The following is a 19,728-nucleotide window of genomic DNA, read 5'->3' as shown; positions in this document are numbered from 1 at the left end:
AGACTTCAGTCATCTGATTCCAGCTCCCACCTTCTTAATTACTATTGTCTGGGATTTTTTTCATGTAAAAAGTTACAAGTTATATCTTGAGGTAAGCACTGATTGAGAACCAAGTCATGCAATTGACACCATGATTCTTGGCACTTTGGATAGTTTGAAATTTCTTAAAAGCATTGGAAGGCCTACCTTCTTCACAGAAAATAAATGCATATCCAAACAAGTGCATATAAAACTCATTCATAGCAGTTAGCCCTGACCAATGTAGCTCAACTGGTTGGGTGTGGTACTGCAGAGCAAAAGGTCACTGGTTTGATTCCTGGTCAGGGCACATGTCTGAGTTGTGGGTTCGGTACCTGGTAGGGGCGCATAGGAGAGGCAACCTATCGATGTTTCTCTTCTTCTCTTTCTCCCTCCCTTCACCTCTCTCCAAAAAATAAGTAAATAAAATATTTTGAAAAGGAAAAGAAGGTATCTTTAAAGGCCATTTTATTCTAATTAGTTAATGAAATAACATTTTAAAGATAGATTTCCATTGAAGGAGGTTTGAAGAGCTTTGTTGTCTAACAGTGTAATGTGTAGCCAGAACAACACATCAACAAAGTGTTGTTACATGTATCTAAGGATTTTCAATGAAATAATTTTTAGATTGGCTTTCTGCCAAGTGGCTCTTCCTTAAAAACTAAGAAGGTCTTTGTTTATCAAGAATTGCTATTGTGGGAGGAGGGGAAGAATTGCTATTATTTCTCTTGATTATTCTTGGAAAAAGACTGTGAGACCTAATTTTTCTGAATGCTTGGCTAGAGGAAAACATGAATGTGACACAAGTGAAAATTATGAAGCTTGTCAGTAATATAATCCCTTTTGCCATTTACCATTGTTACGAATATGTCAACATAAGCCTTTTAAAAGGCATTTTGTACATATTGAGCCTTAGGATTTACATCAACTTTTTTCAACTCTTTTATCAAAAAAGAAACAGTGGAGTAATCAAGGTTAATATTACTGATGTTGAGGATTTAATGAACAAGGAGTATGTTCATTACAAACTATAGGTTGTCTTCCAAATAAATCAGTTTTTCCATCAGGTGAGTTTTTTTTCTTGTAGGCAACTGTTTTAAACTTTAAAGAACATTCTTTTAGTCCATGCGAATTTCTGTTAGTAATGTGTTTATTGCATGTGTGTTCATTGCTTTCTCTGTGTTAGGTACTGTGCTCTGTGCTGGAGAACTATCCATAAGAGAGTTTTTAAAAAAAAACACCCAAAGCTGATTATTTTGTTTGTTTTTTCATCAAATTCCCCAAAATAGAGCAGAATTCAAAATCTCTTCTGCACTATATCATTCTGTTTTTGCTTTAAGCTCAGTAAAATTTTTCTACATTTTCCTTTTCTAGAAACTGTCAGTAAATGACAAATTGAAAACATACCAAACAATGTGTTGCTGTAATAGGAATTCAGAGAAAATACCAGGGGAGAGACTGTCTTGGTCTGGAAGTTGGGAAGGCTGTATAGAAATTAAATAGGGGAAAGGTCATTTAAGAAAGAAGCAGAAGGGGTAGCTTCTGCCCAGGCAGGAGGCAGGACTGTGAGTGATAGGGTCATGTGGACAGACTGTGTTTGTGACTAGTGAAAAGGAAGGTTTTGTAACATAAGTGTTTACTTATTTGGTCTCCTGCATCATCTTCACCCCTTCCTTACACAGAGATCCTAATATCCTTTGTAGAAAAAGGGGTGCTAGGAGCATCTTTTTTTCTAACATTTGATCTTCTCCAGTTCCTGACATGGAGTTCCTAAAACACTTGTAATTTCCTGGGTAATGGGAACATCTGATGAGTTTCAGGATGGCACTGGTCACCAGAAGGATGAAGACCTGATTAGAAGCTTGGAACTTTCAGCTCCATCTTCTATCTTCCAGGGAGGGGAGAGGACCTGCGGACTGAATTAATAATCTATCATGCCTCTGTGAAGGATTCTCCATAAAAATGCCTAAACTACTGGGTTTAAAGAGTTTCCCAGCAGGCATTCATGTGTCAGGAGAATGGTGTACCCAAACTTGTCAGGGACAGAAGCTCCTGTACTCAGGACCCTTACAATAAACAGTAAACATAAGTAAAGTGTTTCTCTACATTCTGTAAGCTGTCATAACAAATTATCAAACTTGAGGAGGGGGTTGTGGGAGCCTCCAATTTAGCCAAGTTGGATAGAACTGTGGGTATCCTAAGCACTCAACACTTGAACGGAATTAGGGAGGAGTCTTGTGGGAATGAGCCCTTACACTAATTCTGGTTGGTGTCAGGGTTGAATTAAATTACAGGACACCCAATTTGTGTTCACAGAGAACTGGAGAATTGCTTGGTGTAGAAAACCCATACATTGGGAGCAGAAAGTATGGGAGAAGAAGTATGGGAGCAGAAAGTTTTTTTCCAGGTTTGTTGGATGGGGAATGATAAACCTATGAGGGGACAGGAAGCCATGCAACAGTGGAACTGAGAATGAAATGATAGGTACTATCAGAGGAAATGAAAAGTAAAGGGCATATAAAACATTCTGGAGAAAGGATAGTATTACCCAACAGGTAGGATATATGAATTGAAGAAGATACTTCAAATTTCTAGCCTGAAACACTAGTGGGGAAAATGGTAATATCAGGGACAGAAAAGTATTATTAGGAAAGAAAAATGGGTTTTGAAAATAAAGTTTAAAAGTGTACCTTAGGAACACTGGAAGTATAGGCATATACCCTTGCAAAGTCCTGCCTTTTCCTGTGGTACCTGCCCATATCTTGTCTCCTGTCTCCCTGTAATTCTTTTCCTCTCTTTAATATCTATCTGAAACATCAGATAGACCTGTGAATAATTGATATAAAACTGGATGTCTGAATTTTTGAGCATTTACCCCTTTGAACCTTTTTATTGCAAGTTACAGTTATCTTTTGCTAAATATTTTTTTCCCAAGTTCGTATGCATTAATTTAACTAGCATCATTTCCAAGACCTATCTGGTATGAAGTTGTGACTAAGTTTACTTGTTAGCATCATCAGAATAAGAAATCTGTTAAAAATTATCAAGATCTCCCCCTTTAAATGCATATTCTATATTCCATTCACTGGACAGTATGTTAAATACTTAAGCACAAAGCAAAGCTGTATATTCTATAGGTATGTGTGTACATAGATACAGGATAATGATTTGGAAGGATACCTATAGTTTTAAGTTGCTAACAGTGGTCACTCATAAGTAGAAGACTGGGGTTATAAGTGGTAATTAGGGGAGACTTCAGTTTTTTCTATATTTAAATTTTGATGAAAAAATCATGTAATTTTAATGAAAAGAAGGAAGAAATATTTTCCATTTTACTTTTCAAGCATCAGTTAAACATGTGTTTCCCAGAAAACTTAAATTTGTCTCTTCAAATCACTTAAAATATTTTTTTAATCGCTCAAGTACCGTATTCTGCCTTTTACCCCCATCCCAGCCCACCCCTCCAGCCCTCCTCACCTGTCTCTCATTTCCACCCCGCCCCTTTGTCCATGTGTCCTTTATACTTGTCACTGCAAAGCCTTCCCCATTTCCCCTGAAATTCCCTGGCCTTTCCCCTCTGGTCACTGTCAGCCTATTCTCAATTTCAGTGTCTTTGGTTATATTTTGCTTATTTGTTTGTTTTGTTGATTAGGTTCCTGTTAAAGGTAAGATCATATGGTATCTGTCTTTCACTGCCTGGCTTATTTCACTTAGCACAATGCTTTCCAGTTCCATCCATGCTGTTGCAAAGGGTAGGAGCTCCTTATTTCTTTCTGCTACGTAGAATTCCATTGTGTAAAATGTACTAGAGTTTTTTGATCCATTCATTTACTGATGGGGCACCTAGGTTGCTTCTAGCACTTAGCTATTGTAAATTGTGCTGCTATGAATATTGGGGTTCATAGGTTCTTTTGGATTGGTGTTTCAGGGTTCTTAGGATATAATCCTAGCAGTGGAATTGCTGGGTCAAAAGGTAGGTCCATTTTTAGTTTTGTGAGAAAATTCCATACTGTTTTCCATACTGGATGTATCAGTCTGCACTCCCACCAACAGTGCACTAGGGATCCTTTTTCTCCATAACCTCTCCCAACACTTGTTTGTTGCTTTGTTTATGATGGCCATTCTGACTGGTATGAAGTGGTATCTCACTGTGGTTTTAATGTGCATATCTCTGACAGCTAGCAATAATGAGCATCTTTTCATGTGTCTCTGTACCCTCTGTATGTCCCTCTACCCTCTGTATGTCCTCCTTGGAGAAGTGTCTGTTCAAGTCCTTTGCCCATTTTTTAATTGGGTTGCTTGTCTTCTTAGAGTGGAGGCGTATGAGTTCTTTATATATTTTTGAGATTAAACCCTTGTCTGAGGTATCATTGGCAAATATGTTTTCCCATATGGTTGGTTCTCTTCGTATTTTAATACTGTTTTCTTTAGCTGTGCAAAAGCTTTTTATTTTGATAAGATTCTGTTTGTTTATTCCTTCCTTTATCTCCCTTGCTCCAGGGGACATATCAGTGAAAATATTGCTGCCTGATATATCTGAGATTTTCCTGCCTATGTTCTCTTCTATGACTTTAATGGTGCCACGACTTACATTTAAATCTTTTGTCCACCTTGAGTTTATTTTGGTGTGTGGTGTGAGTTGGTGATCGAGTTCCATTTTTTTGCATGTAGCTGTCTAGCTCTCCCAACAACATTTGTTGAAGATGCTAATTTTACTCCATTTTATGTTGCTGCCCCCTTTGTTGAATATTATTGACTATAGAGACTTGAGTTTATATCTGGACTCTATCCTGTTCCATTAGTCCATGTGACTGTTTTTATGCCAGTACCAGGCTGTTTTGATTACAGTGGCCTTGTAATACAGTTTGGTATCACGTATTGTGATCCCTCATACTTTGCTCTTCTTTCTCAAGATTACAGCAGCTATTTGGGGTTGTTTATGGTCCCATATAAATTTTGAAGTGTTTGTTCTATGTCTGTGAAATATGCCATTGGTTCTTTAATAGGTGTTGCATTACATCTGTAAATTGCTTTGGGTAGTATGGACATTTTGATGATGTTAATTCTTCCAATCCGTGAACACGGTATATGTTTCCATGTATTTGTGTCTTCCTTGATTTTTTTCTTCGGTGTTGGATAGTTTTCTGAGTACAGGTCTTTTACCTCCTTGGTTAGTTTTATTCCTAGATATTTTATTTTATTTTTATTTTTACTATATCAAATGGGATTTTTTTCTTGATTTCTGCTTCTGCTGTTTCATTGTTGGTATACAAAAATGCCTTTGATTTCTGGATATTGTCTTTTTGTCCCACTGTTTTGCCAAATTCATTTATTAGTTTGAGCAGTTTTTTGGCAGAGTCTATAGAATTTTCTATGTACACTATTATGTCATCTGCAAGCAGTTAGTTTTGTTTCCTCCTTTCCAATTTGGATGCCTTTTATTTCCTTTTCTTGTCTGATCACTATGGCTAAAACTGCCAATACTATGTTGAATAGAAGTGGTGAAAATGGACAACCTTGTCTTGTTCCTGATCTTAGTGGAAAAGATTTTAGTTTTTGCCCATTGAATATGATATTGGCTGTAGGTCTCTCATATATGACCTTTTTATGTTGAGGAATGCTCCCTCTATTCCCACTTTGCTGAGTGTTTTTATCATAAATGGGTGCTGTACGGCTTTAAAATATTTTGATAATGGATTAAAACACTAAATGTTTGTTTTCCTGGGGTTTTAAACAACACTTGGTTAGTGTTGAAAACAATTAAAGTGTGTGATTTTACTGAGCTCCCACGCTAAGTGCTCCTTCTTGGCATTGAGTGCATTTTTATCCAAGACAGTGTTTTACATGGTCATCACTTGGTGATGAGTACTAGTTGTTCACTGTTTCTTTCCCTCCTCTCCTCATTTTTAATTAAGTTGTGCTATCCTATTGTGAGTTAGGAAATTATATTAGTATTAAGAAAGAAAATAGATTCTGCTGAGTAGGTGGCAAGAGTGTTACTGCATGAATTTTTAGAGTTCTAAGGTTTTCTGGGGATTCTGTGCTTGTGATAGAGCTCACGGTTATTGAGTAAACCATTACTGAAAAGTTACAGAATACAGTTGGAAATTTGATTGCTGACGACTAAATCAAACCCTGTTAAAATACAGTTTCATGTTATTTTAAAAACCATTTGAATTTTTACAAATGTATTTAATGATTCATAACAATAGTGACTTCGTAACTAGGAGCTTTTTTTGCATGTCTGGTTTTGAGTAAGCTAGCAAAAGCAAAAACATTCAAGCAACTTCAGATTGTGGTTTTCACTAACTCTTTTTCAAGCTGTTGTATTTCTTCATCACCATAGCAACTTAAGCTAGGTTTTGCTCTTGATTTTTATTTCTCCTAGAAAATCTTAGTGTACACCAATTGTTAGACTCTTGGGGATAGGAATGTCTTTGGTAATTAAGCTAAAAGGCAGAGAAATGCTTTGTGCTGTGTGTAATTTGCAGATGTCTGAGTTTCATTAATTTTTTTTGAGACATCTGGAAACCAGTTAGCTCAAAATAGCTAATTTTTCTTACAAATAAAAGGGATGATATCAAAGTTTCCATTGTAAAGTAGGTTATTTAGTTCTATCACCAGCCCTTCCTCCAACCTTACAAAGTTTGATGAATATTAAACATTGTCAGGGGTGGTGTTTCTGGTGAACTGGAAGTATAGATTATTCTGTTGGTCCATCACAATGATAGCAGTTTTGTGGTCCATACCTGTGTAATCACCCCATTTGCTTTTTAGTTTAGCCAGTTTTTTATTGAAAATATCTACCTCCATTCTTTCGATATTTTACACTTGCCAGCACTGTTGTTCAATTACTCAGGTGATTTTTTCCCCAAAATTAATAATGCTACTTGTCAACAGAGACTAACAGAAGTGCTCTAAGACTTTAGGATACAAAAAAAAAAAACCATAATTACTTTTTTCCACTTCTAGAATAAAATTTTCTTCCTTTTAGTTTCTATTCCTGTGCTCCCATCTGATCTCTGCTCCTGCTCACCTTTAGCCTTCTCTGCTACAATTGCTGTTCCACAGAAAAGGAAGAAAGGGTTGGTTTTATAAAAAGTGAGAATATTCAGACTGTAAATAAGATCATTTTTATTCACTTTGATTTAAAACATTTTAAGGTTTATGATTTTCTTATATGTGTGTGTATATTACCTGTTATTTGGCATTCCTGAACAACTTTGTCTTCAAATTGAGTATTCTTGAAGTATTAGGCATCCAAAAATGCTAGGTTTTCCCTTTCTTTCAGAATTTTCAAGTATGTGTCATAACATTTTGTCCAAAAGAACTCCAGTTATGTTAATTTCTCCTAACCTACTGAATTTACAAATTTAGTAGAGTATATCTTCTTTTGCAGTCATATTTTTAGTGTCTAGTAAAATTTGGTTAAGTATTTTCAGGTGACAGTATATTTTTAGTAATTATCTTTGGTTTCCAATCCCAGTGAAGGAAGAACAACTAGCTATCCCTACCTGTGGGTAACTCCTTTATTACTGGAGTTTGTTTTATCTGAAGTATAGCTGCAGAGTTGGTACTTTGAGATTTCCTGTTTTTGAGATTCAGATGCTAGAACAGGTTAAGTAACTATGTTCTAGTATATCTGCCAACTTCCAGAAATAAAAACATATACCGCTGATTAGTTAGAAAGTGAAAGTGAAAACACGTTTCTTCTCTAGCCCAGGTGATACTACCTTCATTTGCTCTGAACCCCCAGCCTTGTCTGCTCCAACACTTGTCCCCTCTTTCCTGAGAGTTCCTTCCTTGCCTCTGGTTACTAGAACTTCTTCATTGGTTCATAGCCTGCAAAAAAATGCCTGTGCTGTGGTAATTTATGCAGCTACTCCTTCAAAGTCTTGTGGTAGAATTGTCTAAATGGGTGTGGCTGGGCAAGAAAATTTCATTTTACAAACCAGAATTCCTCGGTGATAGAACCGTGGAAGCATGCTTTTTATAATACATGCACAGTGTCTTACTCATCATTCCAGGACTTGTGCAATGAATTTGACATTTTATTTACACCCTTTTCTATCAGTAGAAGGAGGGGTCTAGTTTCTAATTAACATCTATGTCTAGAATACAAGTTTCCCCTGCTGTCCAAAAGCCACCCAAAAATAGAGCATTTCTGTGAAAACTTTTATGACCTAAAATGCTGAAAATCAAAGAAGCAATTTCCATTAATTTATATTGAAAAAATTGTGAGCATTAACAAAGATGCAAAAAATAACATACAAAAAACCACATAAAACATAAAATAACACTAACATATATTAAAAGCAGTGCCACTCTTGGTGCTCAGGGTGCGTGCTGCCTCTGTTATGGCTCACTGCCAAATAAATGATGAACACTGTTTGCAGTTTTTTAAAAAAGTGAAAATCTCTTTGAATTTCTTTCCATTTGGGAGATGTATGGTATTAGAATTGCTGTCTGATTTATGAACATTATTATTTCAAGACATTTTTTAGTTTCCCACTGAATGTATTCATTATAAGCACTGAGTAGAGGAAAGTAACTTTTTCCCCCACTTAAGACAGCAAGGAAACTTAAATAACTCTAAAACATAATGAAGAATGTGCTTGGTATGTAATAGGAGGAATAATTAATAGTAAACTATTATAATATGCCCATGAATTTGTTTTGAGAAATAAGAAAATCAAGCTTCATTAAGCTTGTTTAAACACCTATCAGGTTAGACTTTTAAAACTACGCGTTTGCCACTACTTTGCAATACTTCTAATAGCAGTTATAATAGTTGAAGTATTGCTTCACATTCATTAACCTGTGCAATCCTAAACTGGAGCCTAAGAACAGTGTATATACCTTCCTAGGTAACAAAGTGCAGGCACCAGCAAATGCTACTGGGTGGGGTCACTGGTTAGGAAGTGCTGGACACTGCATCCAATCCAGGTTCCTGGCCTAACATGATTTTCACATTTTATTTTAAAGATACAAAGAGTTGGTCTTAATAATACTTACAAATTATATTTTGTTTTTGTCTGGGTACTTTTTAGGTCCCAGTACTTTTGCTGTTTAGGTATTGAAGAAAGTTTTAACAGGGACTTAAGAGAAATGGGGAAGTAAGCAAGCTGTACAGACATTTGCTGTATACTAAAAAATGGTAATCAGCTATTACTATTATTATTTCTCAAAATTTTAATTATATTTATTGATTATGCTGTTACGGTTGTACAATTTTCCTCCTTGCCCCACATCACCCAGCATTCCCCACTACCACAGACAATCCATATACCTTTATTTATGTCTATGGGTCATGCATATAAGTTCTTTGATTACTCTGTTTCCTATACTGTACATTACATCCCCATGACTGTTCTGTAACTACCAATTCGTATTTCTTTTTGATGTTGTTTTCCCCTTTATTCCCCCTCAGCCCTACACTATCCCACCCCATGCCTGACCTCCAGCATTCCACCCACCCCCTTAGTTCATGTCCATAGATTGTACATATAAGTTCTTTGGCTTCTGTTTCCTGTACAGTTCTTAACCTCCCCCCATCTATTTTATGCCTACCAATTATGCTTCTTATTTCCTGTACCTTTCCCCTCCATTCTTCCTCTCCTCCTCCCCACTGAAAACCCTCCATATGATCTCCACTTCTCTAGTTCTATTCCCGTTCTTCTACTTGTTTGCTTAGGTTTTTTTTTTTAGGTTCAGTTGTTGATAGTTATGAGTTTATTGTCATTTTATTGTGCATAATTTTTGATCTTCTATTTCTTTAGTGAGTCCCTTTAACATTTCATATAATAAGGGCTTGGTGGTGATGAACTCCTTTAACTTGACCTTACCTGGAAAGCACTTTGTCTGCCCTTCAATTCTAAATGATAGTTTTTGCTGGATAGAGTCATCTTGGATGTAGGTCCTTGCCTTTCATGACTTGTAATACTTCTTCCCAGTCCCTTCTTGCCTGCAAGGTTTCTTTTGAGAAATCAGCTGACAGTCTGATGGGAACTCCTTTGTAGTTTACTGTCTCCTTCTCTCTTCCTGCTTTTAAGATTCTCTCCATTAATCTTGAGTAATGTAATTATGATGTGCCTTGGTGTGAGCTTTCTTGCATCTAACTTTTTTGGGATTCTCTGAGCTTCCTAGACTTCCTGGGAGCCTATTTCCTTTACCAGATTGGGGAAGTTTCCCTCCATTGTTTTTTTTTAAATAAGTTTTCAATTTCTTGCTCTTCTTCTTCTTCTGGCACCCCTGTGATTTGATGTTGGAATGTGTAAAGTTGTCTCAGAGGTTCCTAAGCCTCTCCTCATTTTTTTGAATTCTTGTTTCTTCATTGTGTTGTGGTTGTATGTTTATTTCTTCCTTCTGCTCCAAATTGTTGATTTGAGTCCCATTTCCTTCACTTTACTGTTGGTTCTCTACATTTCTCTTCATTTGCATAGCCTTGACTTTTTCCTCCATTTTGCAACCATACTCAGCCATTTCTGTGAGCATCCTGATTACCAGTGTTTTCAACTCTGCATCTGATAGGTTGGCTATCTCTTCATTACTTACTTCTATTTTTGGAGTTTGATCTGTTCTTTCATTAGGGCCATATTTTTTTTGTCTCAGTGCAGCTATTACAGTTGTAAGGGATGGAGCCTTAGGTATTTGCCAGGGCGGGGCAACCCAGGTTGCTGCCTTGTGGCACTGTATATGGGGGAGGGCTCCAGAGGGAACAACACTGCTTGCTTGGACCTTGGCTGACTTTCAGTCACTTCCCCCACTACCCACAAGCAAGTTGGGCCCTTCTGGTGCTGAATCTCGGGTGGGTGGGTTGTGTACATTCTAGGAAGCCAAAGGTTTCTCTCACTGCTGCAACCCCCACAGGTTTTTAGTGCCAGAGGTTTTAGGCTATATATCCTTGCATTGGAACCCTAGGTTGTGTGGTCTCTCTTGCTCCCCATTTTTTCTTCCCAGTGTTTCTTCCCTGTTATCCACATGCAAATCTGTGACCATCCAGTCCTCTAGCCACCTTACAGCATATCCTCTCTACCCCACCTGCCCATCTCCGCCCCTCTTACCAGTCTGAATCAATGTTTCTTCTTTAACTCCTTGGTTGTTGGACTTCCATACAATTCGAATTTTCTGACAATTTTTTTTAAATTTATCTTTAGAGGGAAAGGGAAGGAGGGAGGGAGAGAAACTTCAATGTATGGTTGCCTTTCGTGCGTCCCCTGCTGGGAATTGGCCTGCAGGGAACTGGCCTGCAACCCAGGAATGTGCCCTGACCGGGAATCGAACCGCGATTGTCTGGTTCGCAGGCCCTGAATTTTCTGACAATTTTGGGTACTTTTTTTTTTTAATTTGTTGTTGTCCTTTTGTTATGCAAGGAGGCACAGTATATCTACCCATGCCTCCATCTTGGCTGGAAATCTTATAACCAGTGTTTTGAACTCTACATCTAATAGATTGCTTATCTCCATTTTGTTTAGTTCTTTTTCTGGAATTTTGATCTGTTCTTTCATTTGTGCCATGTTTCTTTGTCTCCCTAATTTGTCAGCCTCTATGTGTTTGTTTCTATGTATTAGGTAGAGCTGCTCTGACTCCTGTCTTGGTAGTGTGGCCTAATATAGTAGGTGTCCTATATGATCCAGTGTTACAACCTCCCTTCTCACCCAAGGTGTGCTCTCTGTATGGACTGAGTACACCCTCCTCTTGTAGTTGAGCCTTGGTGCTGCTGACAGTTTAATGGAAGGGATTTATTCAGGCCGGTCAGCTACAAGGATTGGCTGTGACCACTGACTACCAACCTCTGCCCTCTGTGGAGGATCAGCTATGCAGGGGCAGAGTGGTAGTTCTCCGATATGGTATGTAGCTGTCTACTGCCTGTGCAGGCTCTGGGTTTCCCCAAGTCATACAGGCCAAGGTCAGTGCCCACCTATGTTTGCCCAGGGCCACCCTGTAAGAGCTAGAAGCAACCTGCGGATGGCTGCTTCTTGTGCTAGGCTTAGACATTTGCAGGTGAAGCCAAGCTGTGAACCTAGTCTGGCTACTGCTAGTGCCAGGCCTGGGCCACTTAGCAATAGGTACAGGGGGCTGGGGCTGAGGCCAGCTGTTGCTACGAAGCATGAGCCAAGACCAACCATTCTTATGGAAAAACTACTGTGAATAGCTTAGGTGGGCCTGTAAGTTGGGTGGGGGCTGAGCCTTAGAGGATCTCCATGGCATGGCAAACTGTTTAGCCAGGTTGATGGAGTCTGTTGGAGGCAGGGTTTCAGAGGAAGAACAGTGGCCTCTGCCCACCTTTCTGTCTGGGAGAAAGCTGTCCCCCAGCTCTCACCTTGTCTCCAGACATTTCAGTTCCTCCCTATATGCCACCAGTGCCTTTCAAGCTGCTACCTCGGCATAAAGCTCAGAAGGAGGTCTGACATTCCATGTATGGGTTCTTTAAGAGGAACTGCTTCTAGAAGTTTCTTCCAGCAACACAATCCCCTTCTGGTTTTTGCAGCCAGAAGTTATGGGGACTTAGATTCCTAGCACTGGAATTTTGGGCTGTGGAGCCTGGTGTGGGGCTGGGACTCCTTGCCCCTGAGATATCCCTGGGATTTTTATTCACCACATGTGGGCATCTCTGCGTCTCCTCCCTTCCATCCAGTCTGGATGATTGTGGTCTCTTTACTTCCATAGTTTTTGGACTTCCATTCAACTCAATTTCTGATGGTTATCATTCTTACATTTTTTTCCTTTTTTTTTTTTAATCTTTTAAAGCACTTTATTTTGTAAACATTTTTATTTTTTTATTATTTAATTGTTCAAGTACAGTTTTCTGTCTTTTACTCGTTCTTAAAATTTTAATAATGGATAAGTTTATTCCACAAATATTTTGAGAACCTATTACATGTAAGATATAGTTGTTCTAAGAGGTCACCTTTCTTAATTTATTTTTGCAATAGACCAAGAAAATATTCATCTCAGAATTTGCTCTTTATGATTACAAGAAAAGACAGAATCGTCTTAAAACAGATTATCTATATATAAATAGATGTTTTCTGGGATATAAGGAACTAGCTTTTAAAGATTACGAGGGGGGAAAGGTACAGAGAATAAGTAGCACAGATGGTAGGTAGAAAATAGACAGGGGGAGGGTAAGAATAGTATGGGAGATGTACAAGCCAAGAATTTATGACACATAGACATGAACTAAAGGTAGGGAACGTAGGTGGGAGAGAGTGTGTAGGGTGGAGGGGACCGAAGAGGGGGGAAATGGGATAACTGTAAGAGCATAATCAATGAAATATATTAGCTCAGTTGGTTGGAGCATTGTCTGTATACCAAAAGGTTGTGGGTTCGATTCCTGGTTAGGGCACATACATAGGTTGCAGGTTTGATCTCCAGTTGGAGGCATGTATGGGAGGCAACTGATCAATGTCTCTATCTCTCTCTCTTCCCCCTCCCTCCCTGTCCCTCTCCCCCTTCCTCCCTCTCTCACTTTAAAAGCAATCAATTGTCCTCAGGTGAGGACATTTTCAGAAAATGACTAGGGAAGTTTTCTGAAACTGCTAGTTCATTTGATATTGTATATTTCTATCTGAAAACTTTTTCCCCCGGAATTCTTTGAGATGTGCCTGGGTTTCTTATTTCTTGCAACTCTCAGTGGAAGTAGTAACCAGCCTCATCCAGATACCCTTCATCACACACAAACATAGGGTCAGGAAGCCCCACTCAGTGTGCAGTCAGACGCAGCCTCACTCAGGCCTTCTTCCTTGGGGTCAAGGGGCAGTGGACTATGGAGTACATAATGTGGCTTAACGCTGCAAAACTTAGAAGGGTGATTGGCCAAGACCCCTAAAGCCACAGTAGTGGGCATACCTAATTTATGTTTCTTCTCTACCAAACACCTACACTTCTATACATGGACGTTGAGACTTAGAGTTTTTCGTTTGCTTGGCTACCTCCCAGAATCCTTGCAGAAAGATGAAAAGAATTGCTCATTCCCAGGAACTGCTCAGCTTTCTCATTTCTTGGTTGACAGAGACTAGCAGCCCTGGCCCATGCGGTTCAATTGGTTGGAGCATCATCAGGTAACCAAAGGATTGCGGGTTCAGTCCCTCGTCTGGGGGTGTACAATCCAGGTCCTGGCATGTATAGGAGGCAACCAGTCAATTGATCTCCCTCCCTCTCAGTCTCTCACTCTCCCTCCTTTCCTCTCCCTCCCCCTTCCCCCCTGCCCAACCAAAGCAATGAGAAAAAGATACATCCATGGGTGAGGATTAAAAAAAGAGGCTAGCACTGGTTGAGGGAAATAACAGGTAAGGCTCTCTGAGTATACCCGTTTGAAGCTAAAACTTCTGTTTAGATATCTGATATCCAAGTCAAATCTGTCAAACTCATTGACTGTCCATTTACCCAAATCTCTGTCATCAGAAAGCAAAATTCTTAAGCTCTCTGCTACCAAATTACCCAATCCAAAAAGTGTCAATAAAAGAAAAATACAGCCTTTGCTGAGGTAGTTGCCTTCATAAAAGTATTTAAAAACCTTCATTTCAAGGTAATTTTCTTGTGAAATTATAATTGCTATTATTTCTCATTGGGTTTTAAGTTTCTGAAGGACAGGACTATTTCTTATTTCTCTTTGAATCCCAAGGAACTCTATTTGATGCTCTTAGCTACTCCTGCCAGAAAGCGAAAACTGGACTTCAACACCAATCTTTTTCTCTTGGCTATCAGAATACTTAAAATCCAGTGCTCATCCTATAGCTCTTTCTGCATGGCTACTTTGAGTGTTCTTGGAAATAACCAGGGTGTACAACATACAAAGTGTGGACATTTTCAATTTATAGCATGTTTTTAACCTGTCAGAAGCATGTTCTAAATGCATCCCCATCTTTCTCACACCCCTCCCTTTTTTTAAACACTACCAGGTATTCGATACAGCACTGATGTGAGTGTAGATGAAGTAAAAGCTTTGGCTTCTCTGATGACATATAAGTGTGCAGTAGTTGGTAAGTGATCTCCTTTGTTGTTACCTAATAAGAATTCTTTGTAGAAATATGTTTATATTTAAGGTCACTTTTAATACGTTAGAGAAATAGACTATCAGAATTCATTTTTTGTTTGTTTCACAGTTCAAGGCTTACATCATTTTTCAATTAGTGTTAAGATTTAGTCTTTTAAATGGGGGCTTTTTATAGCAACTGGTTGGATTTTTTTAATTGTAAACCTTGTTTAAAGCCCTTTTTATATTCTGTGCATAAGGCCAAATCATCATAGAAGGAAAATAAATTTGCTTTTATTTTCAGAAGTAGCAGAGTACACTGATTAAATATACATTATAACTTGTGTAGGTTTATAATTTCTGTTTACTAGAATTTTAAAGTACAGCATTTTAGAAGAGATAAATATGAATTTATTGCCTGAATTTTCTGAAATTAAAGCTTAAGGCATTGCACATTTTTATAATGTAGCATAGTGACTTCTTCCTTTTTCATTTATAATCCTTTATATGCGGTAACAACTTTCAGCCTTCTATTTCAGATGTGCCATTTGGAGGTGCCAAAGCTGGTGTTAAGATCAATCCCAAAAACTATACTGTAAGTATCAAAATGACATTTGTACAGGTGGTACATTTACAAAGGGTTTGAAATTACTAGGTGTCTGTGTGTCCCCCATACCAGTGAGATTAATGATCTCTAGTGCTTTTAAAAGGAATGGAAAAACAAGTAAATAATTAACTCATTGAATGTTTGCCATATAAAAAGTCACCTGTTTAACATCAATTTCCTTTTTCATTTTCTTACTTGGTTAAAAGGTAATTAATACCTTCATATTTTTAGGCATTTATATCCATGTTTATAAATTACAGTGACTAAGATTTTTGTATCAGGATCTCAGGATTCTAGTAGCAAGTATCTTAATTAATCTGATAAAAATCTTATTATTTATTAGTTCCAAAATAATTAAGCCAATTTTTACTGTGTTTTATAGTACTAAATTAACATCTATATACAAACATAGTAATTATATGATTTTATTCTTTTAAAAACTTTCCCTTTAAATGAAATCTTACCATAATCATGCCTTTCATGACTTGGAATACTTCTTTCCAGCCCCTTCTTGCCTATAAGGTCTCTTGAGAAATAGGGATTGCCCACAGGGTCTTATATTAATAAAGAGAACAGGAACGGGGATTTGAGTCTTAGTTGTACTCTGTTATTTGTATAACCTAGTTTCTGTTCTCTTTATTTTATCTTTATTTTTATGATTTTTACTTTATTTTTTATTTATATTTTAAGATATATTTTATTGATTATGCTATTACAGTTGTCCTATTTTCCCCCTTCACTCCCCTCCACACTTCACACTCCCTCCCCCACCATTCCCCCCCTTTAGTTCATGTCCATGGGTCATACATATAAGTTCTTTGGCTTGTACATTTCCATACTATTCTTACCCTCCCACTGTCTATTTTCTACTTACCATCTAAGCTACTTCTTCTCTGTACCTTTTCCCCCTCTCTCATTCCTCCACTCCCCTGTTGATAACCTTCCATGTGATCTCCATTTCTGTGGTTCTGTTCCTGTTCTAGTTGTTTGCTTAGTTTGTTTTTGTTTTGGTTTTAGGTTTGGTTGTTAATAATTGTAAGTTTACAGTCATTTTACTGTACATATTTTTTATTTTCTTAGATAAATTCCTTTAACATTTCATATAATAAGGGCTTGGTGATGATGAACTCTTTTAACTTGACCTTATCTGAGAAGCACTTTATCTGCCCTTCCATTCTAAATGAAAGCTTTGCTCCATAGAACAATCTTGGATGTAGGTCCTTGCCTTTCATGACTTGGAATACTTTTCCCAGCCCCTTCTTGCCTATAAGGTCTCTTTTGAGAAATTAGCTGACAGTCTGATGGGAACTTTTTTGTAGGTAACTGCCTCTTTTTCTCTTGCTGCTTCTAGGATTCTCTTCTTATCTTTAAACTTGGCTAATGTAATTAGGATGTTCCTTGGTGTGTTCTTCCTTGGGTCCACCTTCTTTGGGACTCTCTGGGCTTCCTGGACTTCCTGGACATCTATTTCCTTTGCCAGATTGGGGAAATTCTCCTTTATTTGTTCAAATAAGTTTTCCACTTGTTGCTCTTCCTCTTCTCCATCTGGTACCTCTATAATTTGGATGTTGGAACATTTAAAGATGTCCTGGAAGTTCCTAAGCCTCTCTTCAGTTTTTTTGAATTCTTGTTTCTTCATTCTTTTCTGATTGGGTGTTTCGTTCTTCTTTCTGGTCCACTCCATTGATTTGAGTCCAGTTTCCTTCCCATCGCTATTGGATCCCTGTACATTTTTCTTTATTTCACTTAGCATGACCTTCATTTTTTCATCTAATTTGCGACCAAATTCAACCATTTCTGTGAGCATCCTGGTCACCAGTGTTTTGAACTGTGCATTTGATAGGTTGGCTACCTCTTCATCATGTAGTTGTATTTTTTCTGGAGCTTTGATTTGTTCTTTCATTTGGGGCCTTTTTTTTTTTTTTGTCTTGACAGCTTGTTACATAGTGAGGGGCAGAGCCTTAGGTATTTACCAGGGCGGGGTAACCCACTTCGCTGAGTTGTGACACTTGCACATGAGGAAGGGGTCTGAGAGAGAACAACGAATGGCACTTGCACTGCTCTCTGCCCGATTTCAGTCACTTCTACTTTTTACAAGCAAAGTGGGCCCTTCTGGTGCTGATTATTGTGTGGGTGTATTTGCCTGTGTTCCGGGACCCTGTGGGTCTCTCCAACGAACTCTGCTGTGAGGCTGCAAGTTTCTCCTGGCACCTCAACCCCCACAAGTGTTTTCAGTCAGTGGTCCGAGGCTTTATTGGACCGGTCACAGTGGTCCGCTCTGTGACCCACGGTTGTGCAGTCAGTCCCACTACTCAGTTTTGCCTGGTTTATCTGAGCATGAATGTGGGACTGCCAGGTCTGCCAGCTGCCATGCATGCTGCACCCCATTCCACAACCTGCTGCCTCGCTGGGGCTATCAGTTGCAGCCTTTCCGTGAGTCCCCTCTGCCCCTCCTACTGGTCTGGATGAAGTGTCTTGAATTCCTTGGTTGTTGGACTTCCAACTGAAAGAAAGTTTGACTTTCTTTCAGTTCCCATTGTTTTTTGTTTTTAAATTGTTGTTGTCCTCCTTTTGGTTGTGCAAGGAGGCACACTGTATCTAACTACATCTCCATCTTGGCCAGAAATCTATTTTCTTATCTTTAAAATGGAAATGCCTGCTTTATGGGTTGCTCTGAGACCAAGAAAATATATCATAAAAGTGTCCTATAAATAGAAATATGATGCAACAATTTTTTCTACAAGTAGCTTTTCTGTTAAAGTTTTTTTCATTGATTTTGTTTTTATATTTGTTTTTCTTTACAGGATAGTGAATTGGAAAAGATCACAAGGAGATTCACCATGGAACTGGCTAAGAAGGGGTTTATTGGTACGTGTTTCCATGTAGGTTTTCCCGTAGAATGGGACTTTATGAAAAGTACCTAATTGTCTTAATTTTAACCCCTGCTTTTACTTATTCATGAATGGACAGAGTTGCCCTTTTTACTTTGAGAACCTGGGTTGTGTGATAAATATGGTGAGATACCTAGATGTATTTATGATACATCCTTACTAGAAAAGTTCAGGGGCCCAGTATGCAATATGGAAACCAAGAGAGGCCACATCCACCTCGTCTCCTTGTACACAGTAAAGGTTCTTGGTCACTGTAATAACATTGTACAATCCTTATTGCAACTTCCAGAAAGACCAAGGCCATACTTTTAGGAACTAAATAATACCTATATTATAAACACTTTTTAATGCATAAAAAGCAGTTTTACACATCCTGTTTCGATAGCAGTGAGAAATCTGATGCCTTTGGAATTGGAGGGTTAAAGATGCCTTTGCCTTCAAAGCAATGGGCACAGGCAGAGAGGTGGGGAGGCTCATGCTGATGGCTCACTTGCTATCACTAACCGATTTTGCAGATTCCTGAGATTCTTGTTGTTTGTTACTAGGAGTTTTTGCCAGACTAAATTTCTGAAGGTACTGATCTTCATTTGGTTGATGTTTTTGTATCACATTAATTACTATTTGTGTCATGTTCTTTTTGTTAAGTAGAAATATTCTTTTCTGGTGAATAAGTATTCATCAATCTTTTAATTTTCAAGCACTGAGTCTTTCTATATATTTCTTACTCTAGAAATATTCTGATTTGTTTTAAAAAATAAACCAAATTACTTGGTAGAATATTTGCCTTCTCAACATAGTTAAACTAAAGAGAACTAACATGGGAAAGAAAATCTACTTCTCTTTTCCTGCCCCGGTGCTACTCTTCCCCAGTATTTCCCCCACTGTTGATAAGGTCCTGTGAACTTAAGTTTCATGTTCGGCCTGTTGATAGCCTTCATAATTTTTTATAGCATATTTCTTCTTCTTTTAAATCTCAAAGTATTTAATAGCCTTCAGTGGTTTCATACTTTATTCAGTTGTATTTATTGTCCATTATTCAGAGTATATTCAGCTTAATTTTCTCTATATCAATAAGTATCTTAGAGCTCCAAAGGTTAAAAGCTGATTCATTGAAACACTGAAAGCTTATGTACCAGCAATTTGCTTATATGCAGAAGCCTCATTCCTCATCACCCACAGTGCCACTAAACTAGATCTCTAGGCCCAGGAATCTTCAGAGAACAATACAGAAGCAA

At 38.1% G+C, this 19,728-nt stretch overlaps 1 protein-coding gene across 1 annotated transcript in view; it reads left to right on the top strand.

Moving 5' to 3' along the window:
• GLUD1 (glutamate dehydrogenase 1) overlaps positions 1-19,728 on the top strand; it is a 41,504-nt gene that overhangs the window by 7,766 nt on the left and 14,010 nt on the right. Inside the window, exons 2-4 of the mRNA XM_037163353.2 lie at positions 14,922-15,002; positions 15,535-15,590; positions 18,407-18,470. Of these exons, the coding sequence (XP_037019248.1) occupies positions 14,922-15,002; positions 15,535-15,590; positions 18,407-18,470 (201 nt within the window). The remainder of the gene's footprint in view (positions 1-14,921; positions 15,003-15,534; positions 15,591-18,406; positions 18,471-19,728) is intronic.

The sequence above is a fragment of the Artibeus jamaicensis genome, unplaced genomic scaffold, assembly GCF_021234435.1.
Source record: "Artibeus jamaicensis isolate MK-2021 breed Jamaican fruit bat unplaced genomic scaffold, CSHL_Jam_final contig_332, whole genome shotgun sequence".
Taxonomy (NCBI): domain Eukaryota; kingdom Metazoa; phylum Chordata; class Mammalia; order Chiroptera; family Phyllostomidae; genus Artibeus; species Artibeus jamaicensis.
The sequence above is the reverse complement of the archived record's forward strand: the minus strand, read 5'-3'. Positions and strand labels throughout refer to the sequence as shown.